We start from the raw sequence: 20782 nt of genomic DNA on the forward strand, positions 1-20782 counted from the left end.
CGTAGCCTTTGCTATATCCTGTGTCTCCAGCTGTTTCTTGTGAAGTGAACTGGCCAAAGAGTGGCACCTGTGAAGGTGGGAACTATTCGACCAGGCCAAGACAAATCATCCACTTGACACTTCTGGCCTGCTTTTTTTGCACAGAGATGCTGGGCTCCTCTTTGTTGATGATGGGGGTTATTTGTGGTGACCCCACCTCCTGTTGGTTATATCTTTGCTTATGGGTCACTCATCCCTGCCTCCTCCCAGGAAAATATAAAGTATGAGCTGAAGCACTCCAGAGCTTTCCTCTGGAGAGCTGTGTCCAGGAAGGATATGATTAAACTGGAGAGGGTTAAGAAGAGATTTACCAGGATGTTGCTGAGAACGGAGTTATAAAGAAAGGCTGGATAGACTGGGGCTCTATTTCCTGGACCGTAGGAGGTTGGGTGTGATTTTATCGAGGTTTATAAAATCGTGACGGGTGTAGATAAGGTAAAAGGCAGGTGTCTTTTCCCAGGGCAGAGGAGTTCATGACAAGGAGGCATATTTTTAATGCTGTAATGACCTTGTCGCGAACATAGGAGGCATGATTAGTAAGTTTGTAGGAGACACCAAAATTGGAGGTAGTGGGCAGTGAAGAAAGTTACCTCAAAGTACAACAGGATCTCGATCAGATGGTCCAATGGGCCGAGGAATGGCAGATGGAGTTAAATTTAGATAAATGTGAGATGCTGTATTCTTGAAACACAAATCAGGTCAGGGCTTATACACTTAATGGTAAAGTCCTGGGGAGTGTTGCTGAACAAAGAGACCTTAGACTGCAGGTTCACAGTTCCTTGAAAGTGTAGTCACAGGCAGGCAGAACAGGGAGGAAAGCATTCAGTATGCTTGCCTTTATTGGTCAGTGCACTGTGTACAGGAGTTGGGAGGTCGTGTTGCAGCAACACAGGATATTGGTTAGGCCACTATCAGAATACTGTGTACATTTCTGGTCTCCCTACTCTAGGAAAGATGTAGTGAAACTTGAAAGGGTTCGGAAAAGGTTTAAAAGGATGTTGCTGGCCTTGGGTTGGGGAGGGGAGGGACAGGGTTGGTTGAGCTATAGGGAGAGGCTGAATAGGCTGGGAAGGCTGTTTTCCTTGGAGCGTCGGAGGCTGAGGGGTGACCTTAAAGAAGTTTATAAAATCATGAGGGTCAGAGATAGGGTGGATAGCCAAGGTCTTTTCCTCAGGGTAGGGGAATCCAAAACTAGAGGGGCATAGGTTTATGGTAAGAGGGTTAAGATATAAAAGGAACCTAAGGGCAACTTTTTCATGTGTGTATGGAATAAGCTGCCAGAAGAAGTTTATGGAGACTGGTACAATTACAACATTTAAAAGGCATCTGGATGAGTATATAAAAAGGAAGGATCTTTATAAATGACTTGGATGAGGAAGTGGAAGGATGGGTTAGTAAGTTTGCTGATTACAGGAAGTTTGGTGGAGCAGTGGACAGCATGCAGGGATGTTGTAGGTTGCAACGGGACATTGACAGGATGCAGAGCTGGACAAACAAGTGGCAGATGGAATTCAACCTGGAAAAGTGTGAAGTGATGCATTTTGGAAGGTTGCATTTGAGTGTAGAATACAGGATTAATGGAAGGATTCTTGGCAGTGTGGAGGAACAGAGAGATCTTGGGGTCCACGTCCATAGATCCCTCAAAGATGCTACCCAAGTTGATAGGGTTGTTAAGAAGGTGTTGGTGTGTTGGCTTTCATTAGCAGGGGGGTTGAGTTTAAGAACCATGAGGTTATGCTGCAGCTCGATAAAACTCTGGTTAGACCACACTTGGAATATTGCACTCAGTTCTGGTCACCTCATTATAGGAAAGATGTGGATGCTTTAGAAAGGGTGCAGAGGAGATTTACCAGGATGCTGCCTGGACTGGAGGGCAGGTTTTATCAGGAAAGGTTGAGGGAGGTAGGGCTTTTCTCATTGGAGCAAAGAAGGATGAGAGGTGACTTGATAGAGGTGTACAACATGATGAGAGACATAGAATAGATAGTCAGAGACGCTTTCCCGGCCGGGGTGGGGGGGGGGGGGGGGGGGAGTGTCTATTACGAGGGGGCATAATTTTAAGGTGATTGGAGGAAGATATAGGGGAGATCTCAGAGGTAGGCTCTTCAATCAGAAAATGCTGGGTGTGTGGAATGCGCTGCCAGCAGTGGTAGTGGCGTCAGATACTTCAGAGACTTTTAAGCGACTCTTGGATAGGCACATATAGGACAGTAAAATGTAGGATATGCAGGGTAAATTGATCTTAGTAGGATAATAAATCGGCAGAACATCGTGGGCCGAAGGGCCTGTACTGTGCTGTACTGTTCTATGTTCTATGTTTAGAGGAATATGGGCCAAATGCTGACAAATGGACCAAGATGAATTTAGGATACCTGGTTGGCATGGACGAGTTGGACAGAAGGGTCTGTTTCTGTGCTGTAAAAAAGAATAGGAAGGGCAATTCTTTTCACACAGAAAGTGGTTTGTGTGCGGAATGAACACATTTGAAAGATATTGGGTAAATACATGAATAAATGTTTGTAGGGACATGGGCCAAGCGCAGGCAGGCGGGACTAGTTTCGTTCAGGAATGTGGTCGGAGTCGAATGGTTGGACCGAAGGGTCTGTTTCCATGTTGTGCGACTCTCTTTTGGAGAGTGGGAAGCAAACGTTTAACTGGTTGTGGGACCTTACCAAACACCTGAGCCCTTGGGAAGGCAGGGAATTCTTCTGATTTCCTGAACAAGTTCCGGTGGATGTAGGACAGCTCACTGTGAAGCTTTTTGAAGTCACTGTACCGTTTGTAGACTGTTATCTGCAAGTGGTAGAGGACAAGAGTTGTGACACCATACAACAGGAAAATGAATTTTACACGTACACAGATTCAGAGTGCACAAATACAATTCAAAACAGACCTTGCGCAGAGAAGGGGTTTTATTCTGTTGCTGGGACAGGAGGCTCTGCAGTTCTTTCAACGAGGGATTCTGACTGTTCACACTATGTACAGAAGCTCCCAGGATCAAAGAAGCGTAAAGTATCTTTGCAAACGTGGGTGTTTCTGGATGGAGCTGGAAATCTCAGGGGCTGGGGAGGGGGTGTAGTGCAGAGGGGGCAAGAGTCCCAGGGATCAAAGGGTTAAGCCACAAGCAGAGGTCGCAGAGTTGACAGTCTCTGACAAAAGGCCTTTTCCCCATTGTGTCGAGACTGGTGAATGGACCTGTCAAATTTCAAATCTAATGTTGGTCTTGCTTTTGTATACCTCCTGTGCAGCAGTAACTCTGTACTCCTCACTCTGTTGAATCACTCTATGATCTGTGCGTCCTTGTATGGTATGAGGTGCACGTACTGCAGGCAAAACAGAACTTTTCACTGTACTTAGGTGCACATGGCAACAATAAATCAAACCAAAAGGTTTGACTCATTAAAACACTTCCCTCTCTGGCTAGTTCCAGCACTTTGCAATTACATTGGGCAGATGGGTGGAGGAATTCAATCGAGGGTTTGAGATGTTCAAAGGGGCTGACAGAGAGAAATTATATTGTCTAGTGGTTGGGGTGGGGCGGGAACAGAATAAAATGGGAGTTGAGGTGAGGGAAAGCCAGGACGAGGTTGCGTCAGGATCAGAACTTTAAAAACGACAGCTAAGCCCTTCTGAGGAGATGTGACATCTTCTCCCTCAAGTCGAATGGGGTGGTTGGGGGGGTGGGCAGGATCTGGGTTTGGACCCAGATTGGCGGATTGCGAGCAACAGGTAGGTTGAGGGATGTGGCTTGGTGACAAGAGACCAGAGCCTGAGGAGCTGAACATGCCTTGCCCCCAACTTCTACAACCCACACCTCCTCCGCCTGTACACAGCCAGACTTGAATCCTCACACCTGCACTTACCTCTTTGACGTCTGCAGTCTTCTTGGAAAAGATCTGTAGTTGGGAGTGGGTGTAGAAAGAACAAACAGTACAGGTCACAGAGGTGTAGTGTAGGAGTAAACACACTTGCTGAGGCATCCCCAAATGCAGATAACCAACCCACTAGCTGTGAGGAATCACAGTCCCCTGCCAAACATCCCACTTCACGCTGCTATTAAAGGTTCCTGTCCGTCAGTCAGCACACCTCTGCATTAGGGACTTCCGATGGACCGAGAGCTCTATCGAGCTCCACCCCCCCCACCACACCCACCCCCCAATACACACTATCCTCAAGGCTCTGGGAACAAAAGCAAAGAGGTGCACTTCTGTATTGCCTGTCACTGTGCCACCACATTCCAAAACAGCACTTCCTTGTCAATGCTGACTTTCATGACAGGATGGATGCCACTGGAATGGAGAAAATGCAGCAGCCGAGTAGCCCACAGCAAGCTCCCCCAAATGGTGTCACAGAAGTCACCAGGCCACGTGTTTTTCAGTGATGTTCATTATGGGATAAGTATCGGACTCTGGACACTGCAGAGAATTCTTCGCAATCCCGTCCGATCCTGCTCTCCTTCAATCACAGCCAAACGATTATTCACATCCTTCCACGAGCTGTTAAACATCTTCGATCATTACACATCACAAGGGCAGTGCTGGCACAGACAGCAACGCTCGGGAACAGCCTATCCGCTCCAGTTGAGCGGCATTCTTCTTCTCCCTCTCTTTTTTGTCTTTTCTTCACCTTCCCAACACCACGAGAAGGCTACAACAGCGTGGGGGGGTGACTCCTGGCTCATAGGGCCCAATGCCCGGACACCTGGAATTGGCAGGGCATCAACAATGGGAGAACGAAGGCGCCTGGCTGCTGTAGGCCTGGAACGCAGACTCCTTCCGCAGCAGCAGGTCATCAACTGAGGCTGCAACTGGTGACGAGCGTAGAGACTCCAGGCCGTGGGAGACCCAGATCAGGGACTGTACAGAAGTCCTGGAGCAGTGTTTCGGACCCTGGCCAATGAAGGTGAACTCGATCTAATTACGTCCTTTTTATTCTTAACAATCGTGCCAGAGTGTGACGACATAAAATGTTTCAGTGTCTCCCGAGATGTATGTGACAAAAAATCAATCATTTATCTCATTTGAGAACTGGCACTTCAACAGCACGGCGTCCCCTCGGCGCTGACCCCACCGACAGCGCGGCGCCCAACCCACCGACAGCACGGCGCTCCCTCGGCGCTGACCGTCCGACAGCGCCCGCTCCCTCGGCGCTGACCCTCCGACAGCGCCCGCTCCCTCGGCGCTGACCCTCCGACAGTGTGGCACTCCCTCAGCACTGACCCTCCGACACTGTCCGCTCTCTCAGCACTGACCCTCCGACACTGTCCGCTCCCTCAGCACTGACCCTCTGAAAGTGCCCTCTCCCTCAGCACTGACCCTCCGACAGTGCCCACTCCCTCAGCACTGACCCTCTGAAAGTGCCCACTCCCTCAGCACTGACCCTCCGACAGTGCCCACTCCCTCAGCACTGACCCTCCGAAAGTGCCCACTCCCTCAGCACTGACCCTCCGACAGTGCCCACTCCCTCAGCACTGACCCTCCGACAGTGCCCACTCCCTCAGCACTGACCCTCCGAAAGTGCCCGCTCCCTCAGCACTGACCCTCTGAAAGTGCCCGCTCCCTCAGCACTGACCCTCCGACAGTGCCCGCTCCCTCAGCACTGACCCTCCGACAGTGCCTGCTCCCTCAGCACTGACCCTCCGACAGTGCCCGCTCCCTCAACACTGACCCTCCGACAGTGCGGCGCTCCCTCAGCACTGACCCTCCGACAGTGCCCACTCCCTCAGCACTGACCTTCCGACAGTGCCCGCTCCCTCAGCACTGACCCTCCGACAGTGCGGCGCTCCCTCAGCACTGACCCTCCGACAGTGCGGCGCTCCCTCAGCACTGACCCTCCGACAGTGCGGCGCTCCCTCAGCACTGACCCTCCGACAGTGCCCACTCCCTCAGCACTGACCCTCCGACAGTGCCCACTCCCTCAGCGCTGAGGGTCAGGCTGAGGAGTCACTTTGGTTAGGAAGGTGAGGGAGGGATGAGGTGTTGAGGTAAGGGGTTGGGGTTGGGTGCAGTGTCAGGGGTCCCAGGTAAGGGGTCATGTAGGCTCTCCTTACTTCCCCGCTGGTAGGTTGCAGTCTCCCCTTACCGTGACGGTGACCCGGTACTCGGTGTAGCCGTGTGGGTGCTGCCGCGGCTCCGTCACTCGGTACCGGACTTCGTCCGCCTTTCCCCTCCTCCATGACATCCTGAGTGCAGACCAGAGCGCAGGCGCTCCACCGGCCCCGCCCATCACCACTGGGGCGCAGCCACAGCACCGGGAGGAACCCTCCGCCGTTAGTGCGCAGGCGCAGAATTGAACACGCCCACTGCCGTGTGGGTGCAGGCGCACAGCAGGCCCCTCCCACAGCTGTCAGGGTCAATGCCAATTGCACTGTTCTATATAACCACCTTAGACTACACTCAGCTCCTTCACTCGCAATAACTTCCCAATAACATGTTTGCCCAGCTTCATCCCCATAAAGACACAAGGTGACCTCCAATTCAGCTGCTCAGCCCACTTCCCACTTTTTCCCACAGAATCAATGTACGGCATTCAGCCCATCGAATCCACACTGACCCTACCAACAGCACGCCTCAGTAACCCAAACCCCAACCCTAACCCCACCATCTTCCATGGTTAACCCACCTAGCCTGCACATCCCTGAACACTATGGGCCAATTTTGCATTGGCCAATCCACCTAGCCTGTACACGGGAAGGATTTGTATGTGGAGTTTGTACAGTCACCCGAGGATGGAATTGCACCCAGGTTCCCAGCCCTGTGAGGCAGCAGTGCTAACCCATAAGCCACCTTCCGTTTTTGTAGCTCCTTCCACATCCAATTGCATTACTTTGGAAGTGATGACAATTGATGGGTACATATTGAGCCCAAGATGCCAGGATCAGCCACTGGCCTTGGTATCTTTCCCACCTGCTTGTGAAGGCCGAATGCAACACGGTCTTTACAACATCAAAGATGGCACCTCTGACACAGCAGCACTTGCTCAGTCTTAGCCACACAAAAGTGGGTGCTGCAAATCAAAACTAAGAAAAAAAAATTGCCAGACCAACCCAAGGGCAGCCAGCAATGTTTGTGGAGGGAAGCAGTCTTAACATCGCAGGTCAATCAATAATCATTACATTGGATAATGCCCAAGAGTCTCCAAGGTTGGGTTTGAATCCACAATCTTACAACTTGGGAGAAAAATAATGGAACTGATGGAGCTTTGAGCATTGACTGGTGGAATCTGGGGCGGTGGGACTATGGAGGGTAAGTGAGAGTTTGATCATTGCTGGACAGGTACAAGAAGCAGAGTCCTGGAGACAGTTTGCAGAGGTACTCTAACGGAGCAAGCTCAGTGTGAGAGGTTTGAGTGAAATGGGGTGAGACAAGGTAATCACAGAGCTGGCAAAAGTATGAAGGACAATGGTCAAGATATTGAAGCGAAAGTCTCCCCCACTTACTGGGCTAAGCAAATTCCCCAGGAGAAGTCTCAAGCTTAGGAGCAGTCAGGGCCAGGGAGCTTGAGGGTGGAATGAGGTGTAGCATTTCTGTTAAAAGCTGCATTGGTGAATGGTATGGTGCCAACAGCACATTGGAGAAGGTACATAATATGGAATAATTCAACACAGAGGGACCATTCTGTTTTTCTTTAAATGTAATGTTCTGCACTGTAAAATAATTTAAACAAGAATGAAACAGAAAGACAATACAAACAAAGTCATCAGTGCATTTCCCACATCCTAACCACCACCACCTGGTGGGCTCAGGCCTCCCAACAGTTGCTGTGAAAACTGGGCTCAAAACACAAACAAGCAGCAAAACGCCAACAGGGCAAGTCCACAGCTTGTGTCAAGTGGCACAAATATCCACACCCGTGTAGAAACCGATTGGGCAGGGAGGTAAAGGGGAAGGGGTTGAAGAGGAAGGAGGGCTGAGATAAGGGACAGGGAGTAGAAGAAGGAGGTGGGTATGCAACAGGAAGAAGAAGGGGGAGAGAGAGGAGAGGGAGACAGTGGGAGAAATGAAGTGGCAGATGGGGAAGCAGAGGGATAGAAACAGCTAGATGACGGTGAACAATGAGGGAGAGATGGTCCTATTGCATCAGTAGAAGCATCCTGAACAGTGCTCAAGAGGTGAAAATGACCAACTTCAATAGTCATCAGATTTTGTAAAGGAAGCAATCCGGAACTGTGTCCCCATGTCCATCAGAAAAGATGTACATTTTAACAAAGTGAACATTTTCCCAGATGAAGACGCAGGACTCAGCATTTCTCTGCTCCCGACATTCAGGACGTTTGCCACCGTGCTCAAACTCTGCGTACACCCTCCAGTGCTCTCCCGCCTCTCAAAAATACAAACCAAACAGAGTGGGGATCAGACAGCCCGTGTGATGGTTACATTGTGATAGGCAGGGCTGCTGCTGTAGTGAGAGGGGGAGGAGAGGTGAGCGGGATGGTGGTGGTGGCGGTAGTGTCAGTCTGCAGTAAATATTCGGCAGGATATGTCGTCCATCAGCCAGTCAATTCCAACTAGCAAGTTCTCCCCTGTCACTGCGCTGCAGTCTCGAATACACCAGTGGTGGGTCTTAATACTGTCAAGGTCCAAGGCCTATGAAACCAAGTGGAGGTGGAGAAGGTGATTAGGAGGTGTAAAATAAAAATCTATCAACAACAATTTTCAATCATAGAAATACCACTTGCATAATGAGACATCCCAAACCAGGCACACCAAGCCATATCACGGTACAGTTTGACAGGAGGCTAAAAACCAGGTCAAAAGAAGTTGGATTAAAACATTCGGTGGTGGTGGGTGGTGGTGGTGGGAGGGGGGTGGGCAGGGGGGAAAGAGAACAGGTTTAGGAAGGGAATTCCAGAGCTTAGGTCCCCCAGGCTGCTCAACTGCCGAAATGGAAGTGTGATGGGAACTGAGGACTACTCAACCGGCCAGAATTAGAACACAGAGATCTCAGAGGGCTGTACGGGCTGGTTGAGTACCTCAGATTCTCTCTCCCTCCTGTTCATGGAAGCAAAGCTTTGTTTGGAAACTGAGTGACAGGAGACAAGAGAGAGCGTGTGGAAAAAATGAGCAGACCTGTCAGGAAGGAGATGAGGAGATGTTTCGACATGAGCGGGAGAGGTTTGGAACTCTCTTTCCACAAACCACAAATAATTCACGATGAATTGGTCATTTTTGATCACAATGACAAATATGTCAAGGGAGATGAGTCAAACAAGGGGAACATGGAGTTAGGTCACAGATCAACCACGGTGACTGGAAGCACACCATCATACAAGGATGAATAGTCTCCTGCCCTTCCAGTTCTCTTTGTGGAGCCTCAGGCAAGGCTGGCTCGTTCTGCATTTATTGCTTGTCCCTAGTCGCCTTTGAGAAGGTGGTGGTGAGCTGCCTTCCTGAGCCGCTGCAGTCCACATGCAACAGGTAAACAATGCTGTTAGAGAGGCAATTCCAGGATTTTGATCCCGTAACAGTGAAGGAACAGCCAATATATTTCCAAGTCAGTCCGTATCCTTCCAGATGAAGTGGTCATAGGTTTGGAAGGTACTAAGGTCCTCAGCAAATTTCTGCAGTGCATCTTGTAGGTGATACACACTGCTGCTACTGAGCGTCAGTGGTGAACAGAGTGGATGTGGTGCCAAATCAAAAGGGGCTGCTTTGTCCTGGATGGTGTCAAGCTTCTTGAATGTTGTTGGAGCTGCACCCATCCAGGGGCGAGTGGGGAGTATTCCCTCACACTCCTGAATTATGCTTTGTAGATGTTGGACAGGCTTTGAGGAGTCAGGAGATGAGTTACTCGCTGCAGTATTCCCAGCCTCTGACTTGCTCTTGTATCCGTGGTGTTTATGTAGTAAGTGCAGGTGAGTTTCTGATCAACGGTAAACCCCAGGATGTTGACAGTGGGGAGATTCAGTGATGGTTAACACCAAGGAATATCAAGGGGCAGTGGTTAGATTGCCTCTTGTTCGAGATGGTCATTGCCTGGCATTTGTGTGACACAAATGTAAATTGTCACTTTTCAGCCCAAGCCTGATTTTGTCCAGGTCTTGTGGCATTTAAACATGGACTGTTTCAGTATTTGAGGAGTCACGAATGTTGCTGAACAATGTACAGTGAACGCCACTTCTGACCTTACAATGGAGGGAAGGTCATCTGTGAAGCAGCTGAAAATGGTTGGGCCGAGGCCACTACCCTGAGAAAATCAAACTGTAGAGCAGGCTGAATGGCCTAGTTCTGCTCCTAAACAGTCTGGTCTTAACTCCTTCATTGCTGTCCAGGAGTTAAGATGCCTGATCTCCAACAACCAGAACCATCTTCCTTTGTGCCAAGTTTATCTCCAACTACCTGTAAGCTTCTCCCCCACCTCCAACTCCCATTGATTTCAGTTTTGCTAGGGCTCCTTGATGCCACAATTGACGAAATGTGGCCTTGATGTCAAGGTATCCAATTCAGGGGATCCTTTCACGTGGAGCTGCATTGAATGATGATGCTACAAACCAATGGAACTTTGCCCTTGAAAAGTATTTTCTATTCATTAATGCAATGTGGTCACTGCTAGCTAAGCCAGTGTTCACTGACCATCTCTAATTGTCCCTTGAGTAGGCAGTGGTGAGCCACCTTCGTGAACCGCTATAAACATGTGCTATAGCTTCCCCGACAGTGCCATTATGGAGGGAGCTCTTGGATTTTGACCCAGTGCCACTGAAGGAACAGCTGATATATTTCTAAGTCAGGATAGTGAGTGGCTCGGAGGGGAACGTGCAGGAGGCGATGTTCTCACGTCTCTGCCGCCCTTGACCTGGGAGCTAAGAGACTGCAATTTTCAAAGGGGCTGTCTAGGTTGCCTTGGTGAGTTGTTGCAGATCATCTTGTACTTTGTATCAGTTCTGAAGGGAGTGAATGCCGATGTAGTGGTGGATTGGGTGCCAATTGAGCAGGCTAAATTGTGCCTGGGTGGTATTAAGCTTCTTGAGTGTAGATGGAGCTGCACTCACCCAGGGGCAAGTGGGGGGTATTCCACCACACTCCTGCTTGTGCTTTGAATGACCCGAAGAGTAATCACTGAGCCATATTTTCAAAAAAATACTCAGAAGGTATTGGGTTTTGAAGGCCTTTGGAGGAAGAGGAAATGATAAAGGGGAAGAGAAGATCAATTAAGGTTTGAAGGGCTTGTCTCACTGAACACAGGATGAAGATAGATCTGGGGATAATGAGCCTGCAGGCTGATCAGTAGGAAGAAGGGTGGCTTTGTTTGCCCAGAAGCTAGCGGCTGCATTCAACCAACAGAACCAGTCAGCCCGAAGCACACCAACAATGTCTAAATCAGCTCTTACATCTTTAATGGCATCCGAGGTCAGTGCTCCAGGTAGATCCTGCTTGTTGGCGAACACCAAGAGAGTAGCTCCAGCCAGACGCTGTGTGAAGGAAGAAACCGATCACAATGAGACTTTAAACAATAATTTACCCTAATAACATTAAACCCTCAAAGGGAAGGGTGTCTGGACGGTCAGATAACCTCTACAGGACCGGGCAGGTCACCTTACAGACTGGGCCAAGCTTTTCTTCTTCTCTCGGTACCAAGCTGTGAAATAGCTTCATGGTCAGGGCCACATTCATACAGTGCGCTCAGCAGCAGGAATGCCAGCGAAAATCTATCACCCCCATCACCCATAGGCCAGCCCCCAAACCCTGAGGCTCCTCATCACAAACGCAGGGCTAAAGAGGACAGGACAACTCCAGCATGCCTTACTGCTTTCGCCAGAGACGTCTGACTAAATCAACACCAACTCTTGTGTCTGTGTGTGTCTGTATCTGTGCATATGTCTGCACAAGCACAGTTGGGCAGGGGTGTCATCTGATCATTCACATAGCTGTACACACTCCCATTGCTTCTGATTATGAAGCATTCCTCTGACTGTACTTGAACTCTTGATTTCACACACACTAGAACTCAAAGCCAGCAGTTAGCACTTCCCTTTTCATGTTGACCAATCAGAAGATGTGGTGATAAGACAAGCACAGCGCTGACCCTCCAACAGGGCGGCACTCCCTCTGCGCTGTCCCTCCAACGGTATTTGAGTGAGGAATGTTTCGGGAATGATTGCTGAGCAATTTAGGCTGGAGATTCCCAGGTACAGCCCTGATTGGTGACCAGTGAGCTGTGCAAACAACAGCCCTGCCTTTCAGGCTTTCTGGGAATACAGTAGCCTCAGCTCCAGGTAATTTTATGCTTTCCCAACCTGTACCCTTCCTTACCGCCCACCGAGATATCTGTGTTTGTACCTCTTCCTGCAGTAGGACGGAGAGCTCCCTTCTGCAGTCATCCAGTCGCAACCGATCAGCACTGTCCACCACCCAGATTAGACCATCCGTGCTCTCAAAGTAGTTCCTCCAGTACGATCGCAGTGATTTCTGACCTCCCACGTCCCAGATATTGAGTTTGAAACTGAGAGGGGGAAGGTATATTGTTACAAAGGCCACAAGCCTGGATATCAGCCCACCACCCGGGTCTGAACAGGCTGCTCCTGGGCTAGAAGTGGCCATGTGGACAAGTACAAACTGACAGAGGGCTACCGGAACAATTACTGCACGTTGGTCCGCCCTCACCAGCTTCCCTACTGACAGCCCAGTCTGGAGTTGACAGCGTGCTCTGATGGACCCTCTCCCAGCTCAGTCTGCGCAGATCAACATGTTTGTGGTTCCCAGATTGGACAGCACTTGCCATGGAAGCCCGAGTGACACTCACAAATAATTTAAGATGAGCCTCCGTCTCATGACATGGCTCTCATATAGCTGCTGGAGACATACATGTTTACATTCTGAACATTAACCAAAGGCCCAGGCTGTGTGTCTGTCTGTCTGAGAGTTTTCCTGCTGCATTCTCCTTGGCAGACAGTTATCTTCCCAATCACTCCTCTCATGCATTCCAAATTACTGCATGCTCTAAAATCGCTCATTTTTGCATCTGTCAAGTGCAAGACAAAAGCTTTGGAAGCATGTCTCTTTGCTTCAGCAAGATTCAGTGAGCTGTGGCTGTACTGGAAAAGGGATAGGAAAGCAGGACAAGCATTCCTCCTCAAAGCACCTGACCTGAATGTGGGCCCCATTTTCCCTCTCCCAAACACCAGTGTTCTGTGCTGTGGAGGAGGGAGCGCAATGATCTGTGAAGGCAGCACCCTCACCTGATTTCTCCCTGTGCAGCTCCCGCTGAGAGTTATTACCGAGGGATCCTCCTAACCTCATTTCCCAAAACTCAGTCGGGTCAGACAGAGAAACAGCAACTCGGTGAGTCTCCCTTACTTTCTGTGCTCCAATGTCTTAATGTTGAATCCCAGTGTGGGCGAGATGGTATCAATATCCTCTCCGTTGAACTTTTTAAGGATGGTGGTCTTGCCAGCGTTGTCCAGCCCGCTGGCTGAGAGTTAAGGAAGAGCAGGAACGGTAACACAATGGTGTCTGTCTTTTCCTACTGTTGGGTATGAGGTGGGAGAGCTGGAGAAGGGAGAACTCGAAGCTTTCTAGGTTTCAAGACCCGCTCTCAGCATCAAGCACCAGGACTTTGATTCCAAACAAGCCCTGCTCAGACAGTAAACGTGTTACCTGAAAGCACTGGATGAATTAGTGGTTACAAAATTACAATAGGAGGCCATTCAGCCCCTCCAGACTGCTCTGCCATTCATTTAATTCAGAAGACCTTCAGACCGAGGGGCAGACTTAGGCCTTTCAGCCCATCAAATCCACTCCATCATCCAATGAGTTTGTGGCTGATCTGATAATCCTCAATAAAACCCAAAAGAACTGCGGATGCTGTAAATCAAAGGCAGGAACAGAAATTGCTGGAAAAGCTCAGCAGGTCTGGCAGCATCCACGGAGTGAAATCAGAGTTAATGCTTCAGGTTGAGTGAGCGTTCCTCAGAACAAGAGGTTCCTCAGTTCTGAGGAAAGGTCACTCCACCTGAAACATTAACTCGAATTTCTCTCCATGGATGCTGCTAGAGCTTTTCCAACAATTTTTGATAATCCTCAACTTCACTTCCCAGCCTTTTCACCATAATCCTCGATTCCCTTTGTGATTAAAAGTCTATCTCAGACTTGAATATATCTAAGACCCAAAGTGAACAGCCCCCTGCAGTAGCAAATTTCAGATTTACTACTGTCAAGGAGAAGAAATTTCTTAAATGGGCGACCTCTGAGATGATGCCCTCTCGTCCTGGAATCCTGTGGATGATCAGCCACGATCATAATGAATGGTGGTGCTGGCTCGAAGGGCCGAATGGCCTACTCCTCCACCTATTGTCTATTGACTCTTCTGTAAGGGGAAACAACCTCGCGACATCTACCCTCTCAAGCCCCCTAAAAATCTTGTGTTTCATTATGCTCCTTCATTCATCCAAACTTGAATAAGTACAGGTCCAACCTACTCAACCTCCCCTCCCAATACAGCCCCTCAATTCAGATATCAGCCTTGTGAACATTCTTTGGACCACTTCCAATACTAGTATATCTTTTCTTAGATATGGAGCCAAGACTGTTTGGTATTCCAGCTGTGGTCTAGCTAGTGCCTTGCATTGCTTCACAAAACCTCCAGACTTATACACTGCATTCCTTCTGAAATAAAGGGCAACGCTCAATTTGCCTTCCTTATTACGTGCTGAACCTGTATGTTTGCTTTTTGCAATTCATGGATGAGGGCTCCCATAATCCTCTATTCTGAAGCTTTCTGCAGTCTTTCTCCATTTAAGTAACATTAGGCTCCCCCATTCTTTCTGCAAAAAAAATGCATAAGCTCACTTTTCTTTTCCACATTTTATTCCAATTATCAAGTTTTTGCCCACTCACCTAAATCTGTCTGTATCCCAAAATTCTTCAATTGTGTCCATCTGTCTTGGTTTCCTAACCCTTAATCCCTGTACTGAATAACAATCTCAATGCCAGATTTTTTTAAGGGAGATTAGGTGAGGAATGCTTCATGACATTCTCCCACCTTCCCCACATCATCATTTAACCCTTTAATCTCAGTGAAATTCTAATAAATTTGCACTGCATCAACCCCCAACAAGTCCCAACCCAAAGATCTTTCCTTCCTCCACCCAGCCTTCCACAGGTGGCCCACAGACAGGTTGCAACTCAGAACAGGGGAAGAGACGGATGTAAGAAAAGCTTTGGCCCATGGCGTTGCAGCCCATTCGGAGTTCTAGACCAGAAACTCACTGGGACCGAGATACAGGGTGTAGGATTTTCCAACCAAGCCAGAGACGGGCAGGTAGGAATCAGGCTTGGGACACTGCAGCTGTAATGTCTCACTCTCTAATTTACCCAGTTAAATACATCTCCGAAAGGACTAACAAAAATTATCTGCCAGGGCGCTGGACCTCAGTCTGCTCACCATATCTGTGGACCAAGGCTAGGCCCAACTTGTCATGACCAATTCACACTAAACATCAGTCCAGACTGTGTTTCTATTTCCCTGCCCAAGATTCAAACCACAATTGTACTACTTCCCTCCTCCAGATGCTACATATTCTCCCCATTCACACTCAATCTCCCCTTCTTTGGGTCCTGCCATTCCTCCCCATGACATCATCCATTCCCTACGACCCTTTGCCTCCCCTGATCACACCCCTTCTTCACCCAAACAAAACTCTCTGTTCTTCCTATCACCCACACCCTGCCTCCCCTCCAGCTGCCCAGGCCTAGCTCTTTGTTCCTAGATGCTGCCCCTCACCCATGCTCCTCCAGATCCCTCGCAACACTATCACTGGCCTACATTCACTCACCCCCGTCCCATTCCACTCTTCGACAGAATCCTCCAACCCTATCACTCTGCACCTGTACCCACCCCCTTCAGACCCTAGACTCCTACTACTCTCTCCTCCAGACACTTCCAGCTCAGATCCCGATCACTCTTCACCCGCCCCCCGTCCCTGCCCCCCCTCGGAACCCTCCAGGCGCCCCGTCACTGCCCCCCCGGACCCCTCCACCCCCCGGCGCCCCGTCGCTGCCCCCCCCGGATCCCTCCCCCCGGCGCCCCGTCACTGCAACCCCCCCCCCCAACTTGGACTCCTCCACCGCCCCGTCACTCTCCCCCTCCAGACCATTCCACCCCCGGACACCTATCACTCTCCCCACAACCTTCCATCCCTACCCAACCCCCCACGATCCTTCCACCCCTGGGCCCCTATCGCTCTTCAGACTCCCGTCACCCTCCGCCCCACATCCCACCAGCGCCTGCGGCCTACTCCCAGGCGCCCTCCCTCAGCCCATACGGTGGATCGGAGTGCCGTGATCCAGCCCGCTCCTCTGCCCAGTTCACCCCATTGTCAGGATACAGCATCAGGAGCCGCACCTCCCGCTCTTTCTGCTTCATTTTCTTCAAGATACTCAGAAGCCCCATCCCCCACCATCCGCTCTCTCCACGCAGCCGCAAGAGTTCCAGACCGGAAAACCCGCCTCCAGGCCCTGCCCCAATTGGTCACAGCACCGGGACGGTTCCCTCGTCCTATTGGCCAGTACTCGTAGCCGTTTGGCAGCTTACCCCGCCCCCATCGCAGTCCATTGGCCCGAATATCTGTCAATCATCGCTCCCTTGGCCACGCGGACCAACCTTTTCCCGATTGGGCATTCACCCCCGTCAATTACCACCCGCCCGCTCCCTGATTGGTCTCACGATCCGCCCGCCCTTAGCTACCACGGAGGGTGATCGCCAAGACAAGAATGGTCCCGATCGACGGGGAAACCATCTCCACATCGCCACCTGCAGCTCAGCAACGGCAGCAATCGTATGCGCCCCTTGGTCCATTGCCGTTCGGAGTAACAGAATGGGAAGAACCACACCTCCGAGTAGTACATCACTGCCAAAGCCGAGCAAGCTCCCATGATTAGAGCAACACAAGAACTAGAAGCAGAATAGGCCATTTAGCCGGTCGAGCCTGCTCTGCCGTTCAACATGATCATGGCTGATCTCATCTCAGCCTCAACTCCACTTTGCTGCCCTACAGTGTGGAAGCAGGTCATTTAGCACATCGAGTTCACACCAACTCTCCAAAGAGCATCCTAGCCAAACCCACCCCATCCCTGCATTTCCCATGGCTAAGCCAGCTAGCCTGTACAGCCTCAGGGACCACGTGGAGCAATTTAGCAAGGCCAATCCACAATAATATCAGAGATAATGGGAACTGCAGATGCTGGAGAATTCCAAGATAATAAAATGTGCGGCTGGATGAACACAGCAGGCCAAGCAGCATCTTAGGAGCACAAAAGCTGACGTTTCGGGCCTAGACCCTTCATCAGAGAGCTCTCTGATGAAGGGTCTAGGCCCGAAATGTCAGCTTTTGTGCTCCTGAGATGCTGCTTGGCCTGCTGTGTTCATCCAGCCTCACATTTTATTATCTTCCAATCCACAATAAGCTGTGCATCTTTGGACTGTGGGAAGAAACCAGAGCACCCGACAGAAACCCTCACAGACACGGGGAGAACGTGCAAACTCCACACTCGGACACACAAGGGCAGAATCAAACCCAAGACCCTGGTGTTGAGAGGCAGCAGTGCTGACCCATGTGTCGCTCAATTTTTAATTATAACTATTATATTCTAAGATGGTACCTGATTGGCAACTCTACACTTTTCATGGTACTCGTCTACATGTTACATTAAATATGTAAACTACTTTGTCCATCCCCCTTAGCATCTCATATACCTTCATGACATCTCCTGTCATTCTTCTAAACTTGAGTGTGTACAGGCCAAAACTGCTCAATCTCTCTTTACAAAATAAAACCAGCTCTGGAACCAATCGACTGAACATTGCTCTCTAGGCCCCCTCACCCAACCTAACCAGTCTTCTTAGGAATTTGCTGCACTCTGTTCTCATGTCTCACTCACTCTGGCTTTGTTATAAGAGTGGTGCAATCGTCCTGTTAGTATAGTGTCTACCTTGCAGAGGCCATCTCTCAGATACTTCCTAGAACTCTGAGATCACAACCCTATCACTGCACAGCAGGTTGTTACTTCCAGGACTGACATTGACCTCACCTCCTCTGGACATCTATCCCACATAGCCTTCTGCTTCATAGAACCCAAGCCTGTGCAGCCCACTCCTATCTCCTTCCCACAAATGGGACTGGCCTTGCAGGTGCATTGTGTCAGGCCACTCTCGCACCACTTCAGCTATTTGCTCCTACCTTGACTCGATGTTGACTCCCTTATTCACGCTCCCCACTACTGGCATTTGTGTTTATTCTGAAGCTTGACATCGGTTCTGCGATGTAGGGTTTGGGGTACATTTATCTATTCCTACAACTTGTTTGATTTAAACTCCTCCACCTTCCCCTAATGTTGCTGCTTCACTGGAAGTTTATGCCGATAAATTGGGCTCTACATGCAACAACTTGGTACAATTTTCAAAACAAAATTAATTTTCAGGCTTCCTTAGGCAGTTGATTGTCAAAATTCCCAATTGCCTATCCCTTTTCTATGGTTATGTTTGTGCCCAGGGCTCATTAGAGCAAGAGCCTCAGTACCCCTAAAGCATGCAGAGGGGTGGCTGGAATGCATTATAACCCTCCATCCCCTTATTTTCTTTCATTATTTGGTCATTTTACAATAGCCCTAATGACTAGTAAAAGAGCAGACTCCTTGGCAGGGAAAGGATTCAAAACGGAAAGGTTGAAATGGTGTGTGAGAGACAACATAAAACCCTTGCAAATCTCAAAGACTTACTGGATTCAAGGAATGCATGGTAAGCAGGGTGAATGTCGCACAAGGCAGGCAGGGGAAAGGGTTGTCAATAAAAGATGGTAACGGAGTTCTGAGAAAAGACTGCGCAGGTTGGAGCTCTTTCTTCACGATACACAGGATGAATCACCCACATGCTTCAGGAGAATGGTCTTTCTGTCATAGCACAAACATCATTGAATCCCCAGAGTGTGGAAACAGACCCTTCAGCCCAACAAGTCTACCCCGCCCATTGGAGCATCCCACCCAGACCCATCTCCCTATTCTACACACCCGAGTACTATGGGCAATTTAGCATGGCCAATCCACCCCAGCCTGCACATCTTTGGATTGTGGGAGGAAACCGGAGCACCTGGAGAAAACTCTCAGACACAAAGAATGTGCAAACGCCACACAGACAGTTGTCCAAGGGTAGAATTGAAGCCAGGTCCCTGGTGCTGAGAGGCAGCGTTGTTAACCACTGAGCTACCGTGCTGCCCTTCAGTCTAACTAGTCCAGGCTGACCATAATCTCAAACTAAACAGGTCCCACCTGCCTGCACATTGCCCATATTCCTCCAAACATTTTATTACATACTTATCCAAACGTCTTTTAAACATTGCAACTGTACTTGTATCCACCACTTCCTCTCAAGTTCTTTCCACACCAAACCACTAAAAAAACTGTCCCTTTTTAAAGGGATAATAGAATCTGCAGATGCTGGAGAATCCGGAGATAAAGGTGTGGAGCTGGATGAACACAGCAGGCCAAGCAGCATCAGAAGTGCAGGAAAGCTGACGCTTCAGGCCTAGATCCTTCATCAGAAATGGGGGAGGGGGAAAGAGAGTTCTGAAATAATTTAGGGAGAGGGTGGGGGGCGGATTGAAGATGGACAGAGAAGATAGGTGGAGAGGAGGCGGCGGCAGACGGGTCAAAGAGGCAGTGATGGAGCCAGTAAAGGGCGGGGGGGGGGGGGGGGGGGGGGGGGGGGAGGCAGGGAGGAGATAGGTCAGTCCAGGGAGGACAGACAGGTCAAGGGGGCAGATGAGGTTAGTGGGTAGGAAATGGGTGTGGCTTAAGGTGGAGGAGGTGATAGGTGAGACGAAGGACAGGTTCGGGAGGCAGGGACGAGCTGGGCTGGTTTTGGGATGCGGTAGGGGGAGGGGAGATTTTGAAGCTTGTGAAATCCATATTGATATCATTGGGCTGTAGGGTTCCCAAGTGGAATGTGAGTTGCTCTTTCTGCAACCTTCGGGTGGCATCATCGTGGCACTGCAGGAGGCCCAGGATGGTCATGTTGTCTGAGGAATGCAAGGGGGAGTTGAAATGGTTCTGACTGGGAGGTGCAGTTGTTTATTGCAAACAGAGCATAGGAGTTCTGCAAAGCGGTCCCCAAGCCTGCGCTTGGTTTCCCTGATGTAGAGGAGGCCACAATGGGTACAGCAGCTGCAGTTCAACCACATTAGCAGATGTGCAAGTGAACATCTGCTTAATGTGGAATCTTCTTGGGGCCTGAGATTGGGGTGGGAAGGGTGATGTGGGGGCAGGTGTAGCACTTCCTGGGGATGCAGGGAAATATGCTGGGTGTGGTGGGGCTGGAGGGGAGTGTGGAGCAGACAAGGGAGTCATGGAGAAAACTGCCCCCTCCTCTGGAAGGCAGACAAGGGCGGGGAGGGAAAAATTTCTTTGGTCGTGGGGTTGGATTGCAGACGGCAGAAGTATCGGAGAATGACACGCTGGATCCGGAGGTTGGTGGGGTGGCATGTGAGGATGAGGGGAATTCTTTTTTGGTTGTTATTGCGGGGACAGGGTGTGAGGCTAACGAACTGATCCGTCTTGTTCATACTTCAACGGTTGACCCCAGATGAAGAAGTGGAGTGGGAGCAAATTCAATGAGGCACCTTCAGACAGAACAAAAAAAAACGCAAACACATGAAGGGAACAAATAATTGCAGGTCCATGGGGAGGTGCATTGAGGGTTTGAGCAAAAACACAATGACTTCAGTAACTGGATAGCAAGTACAGACAACAGTTCACAT

At 49.8% G+C, this 20782-nt stretch overlaps 2 protein-coding genes across 4 annotated transcripts in view; both read right to left on the bottom strand.

The window, feature by feature from the left end:
- The window catches only part of snx15 (sorting nexin 15), a 31380-nt gene extending 25154 nt beyond the window's left edge, over nucleotides 1-6226 (bottom strand). For all 3 annotated transcript variants that reach the window (XR_009443122.1, XM_048525127.2, XM_048525126.2), the window contains exons 1-3: nucleotides 6121-6226; nucleotides 3903-3935; nucleotides 2712-2832 (exon numbers count right to left, since the gene is read on the bottom strand). Coding sequence is in view for 2 of the 3 variants with exons in the window: in XM_048525127.2 (XP_048381084.1) it covers nucleotides 2712-2832; nucleotides 3903-3935; nucleotides 6121-6219 (253 nt within the window). In the remaining variant the exon portion in view is untranslated. The remainder of the gene's footprint in view (nucleotides 1-2711; nucleotides 2833-3902; nucleotides 3936-6120) is intronic.
- A 1427-nt stretch (nucleotides 6227-7653) lies between these two features.
- On the bottom strand, nucleotides 7654-16484 carry arl2 (ADP-ribosylation factor-like 2). Its single transcript, XM_048525261.2, has 5 exons — nucleotides 16361-16484; nucleotides 13332-13442; nucleotides 12315-12477; nucleotides 11366-11446; nucleotides 7654-8624 (listed from the first exon to the last, which is right to left on the bottom strand). The coding sequence occupies exons 1-5, from the start codon at nucleotides 16423-16425 to the stop codon at nucleotides 8490-8492; spliced, it is 555 nt and encodes a 184-aa protein (XP_048381218.1). The 5' UTR covers nucleotides 16426-16484; the 3' UTR covers nucleotides 7654-8489.
- Between the last annotated feature and the right edge of the window lie 4298 nt (nucleotides 16485-20782).

The sequence above is a fragment of the Stegostoma tigrinum genome, chromosome 42 (assembly GCF_030684315.1).
Source record: "Stegostoma tigrinum isolate sSteTig4 chromosome 42, sSteTig4.hap1, whole genome shotgun sequence".
Taxonomy (NCBI): domain Eukaryota; kingdom Metazoa; phylum Chordata; class Chondrichthyes; order Orectolobiformes; family Stegostomatidae; genus Stegostoma; species Stegostoma tigrinum.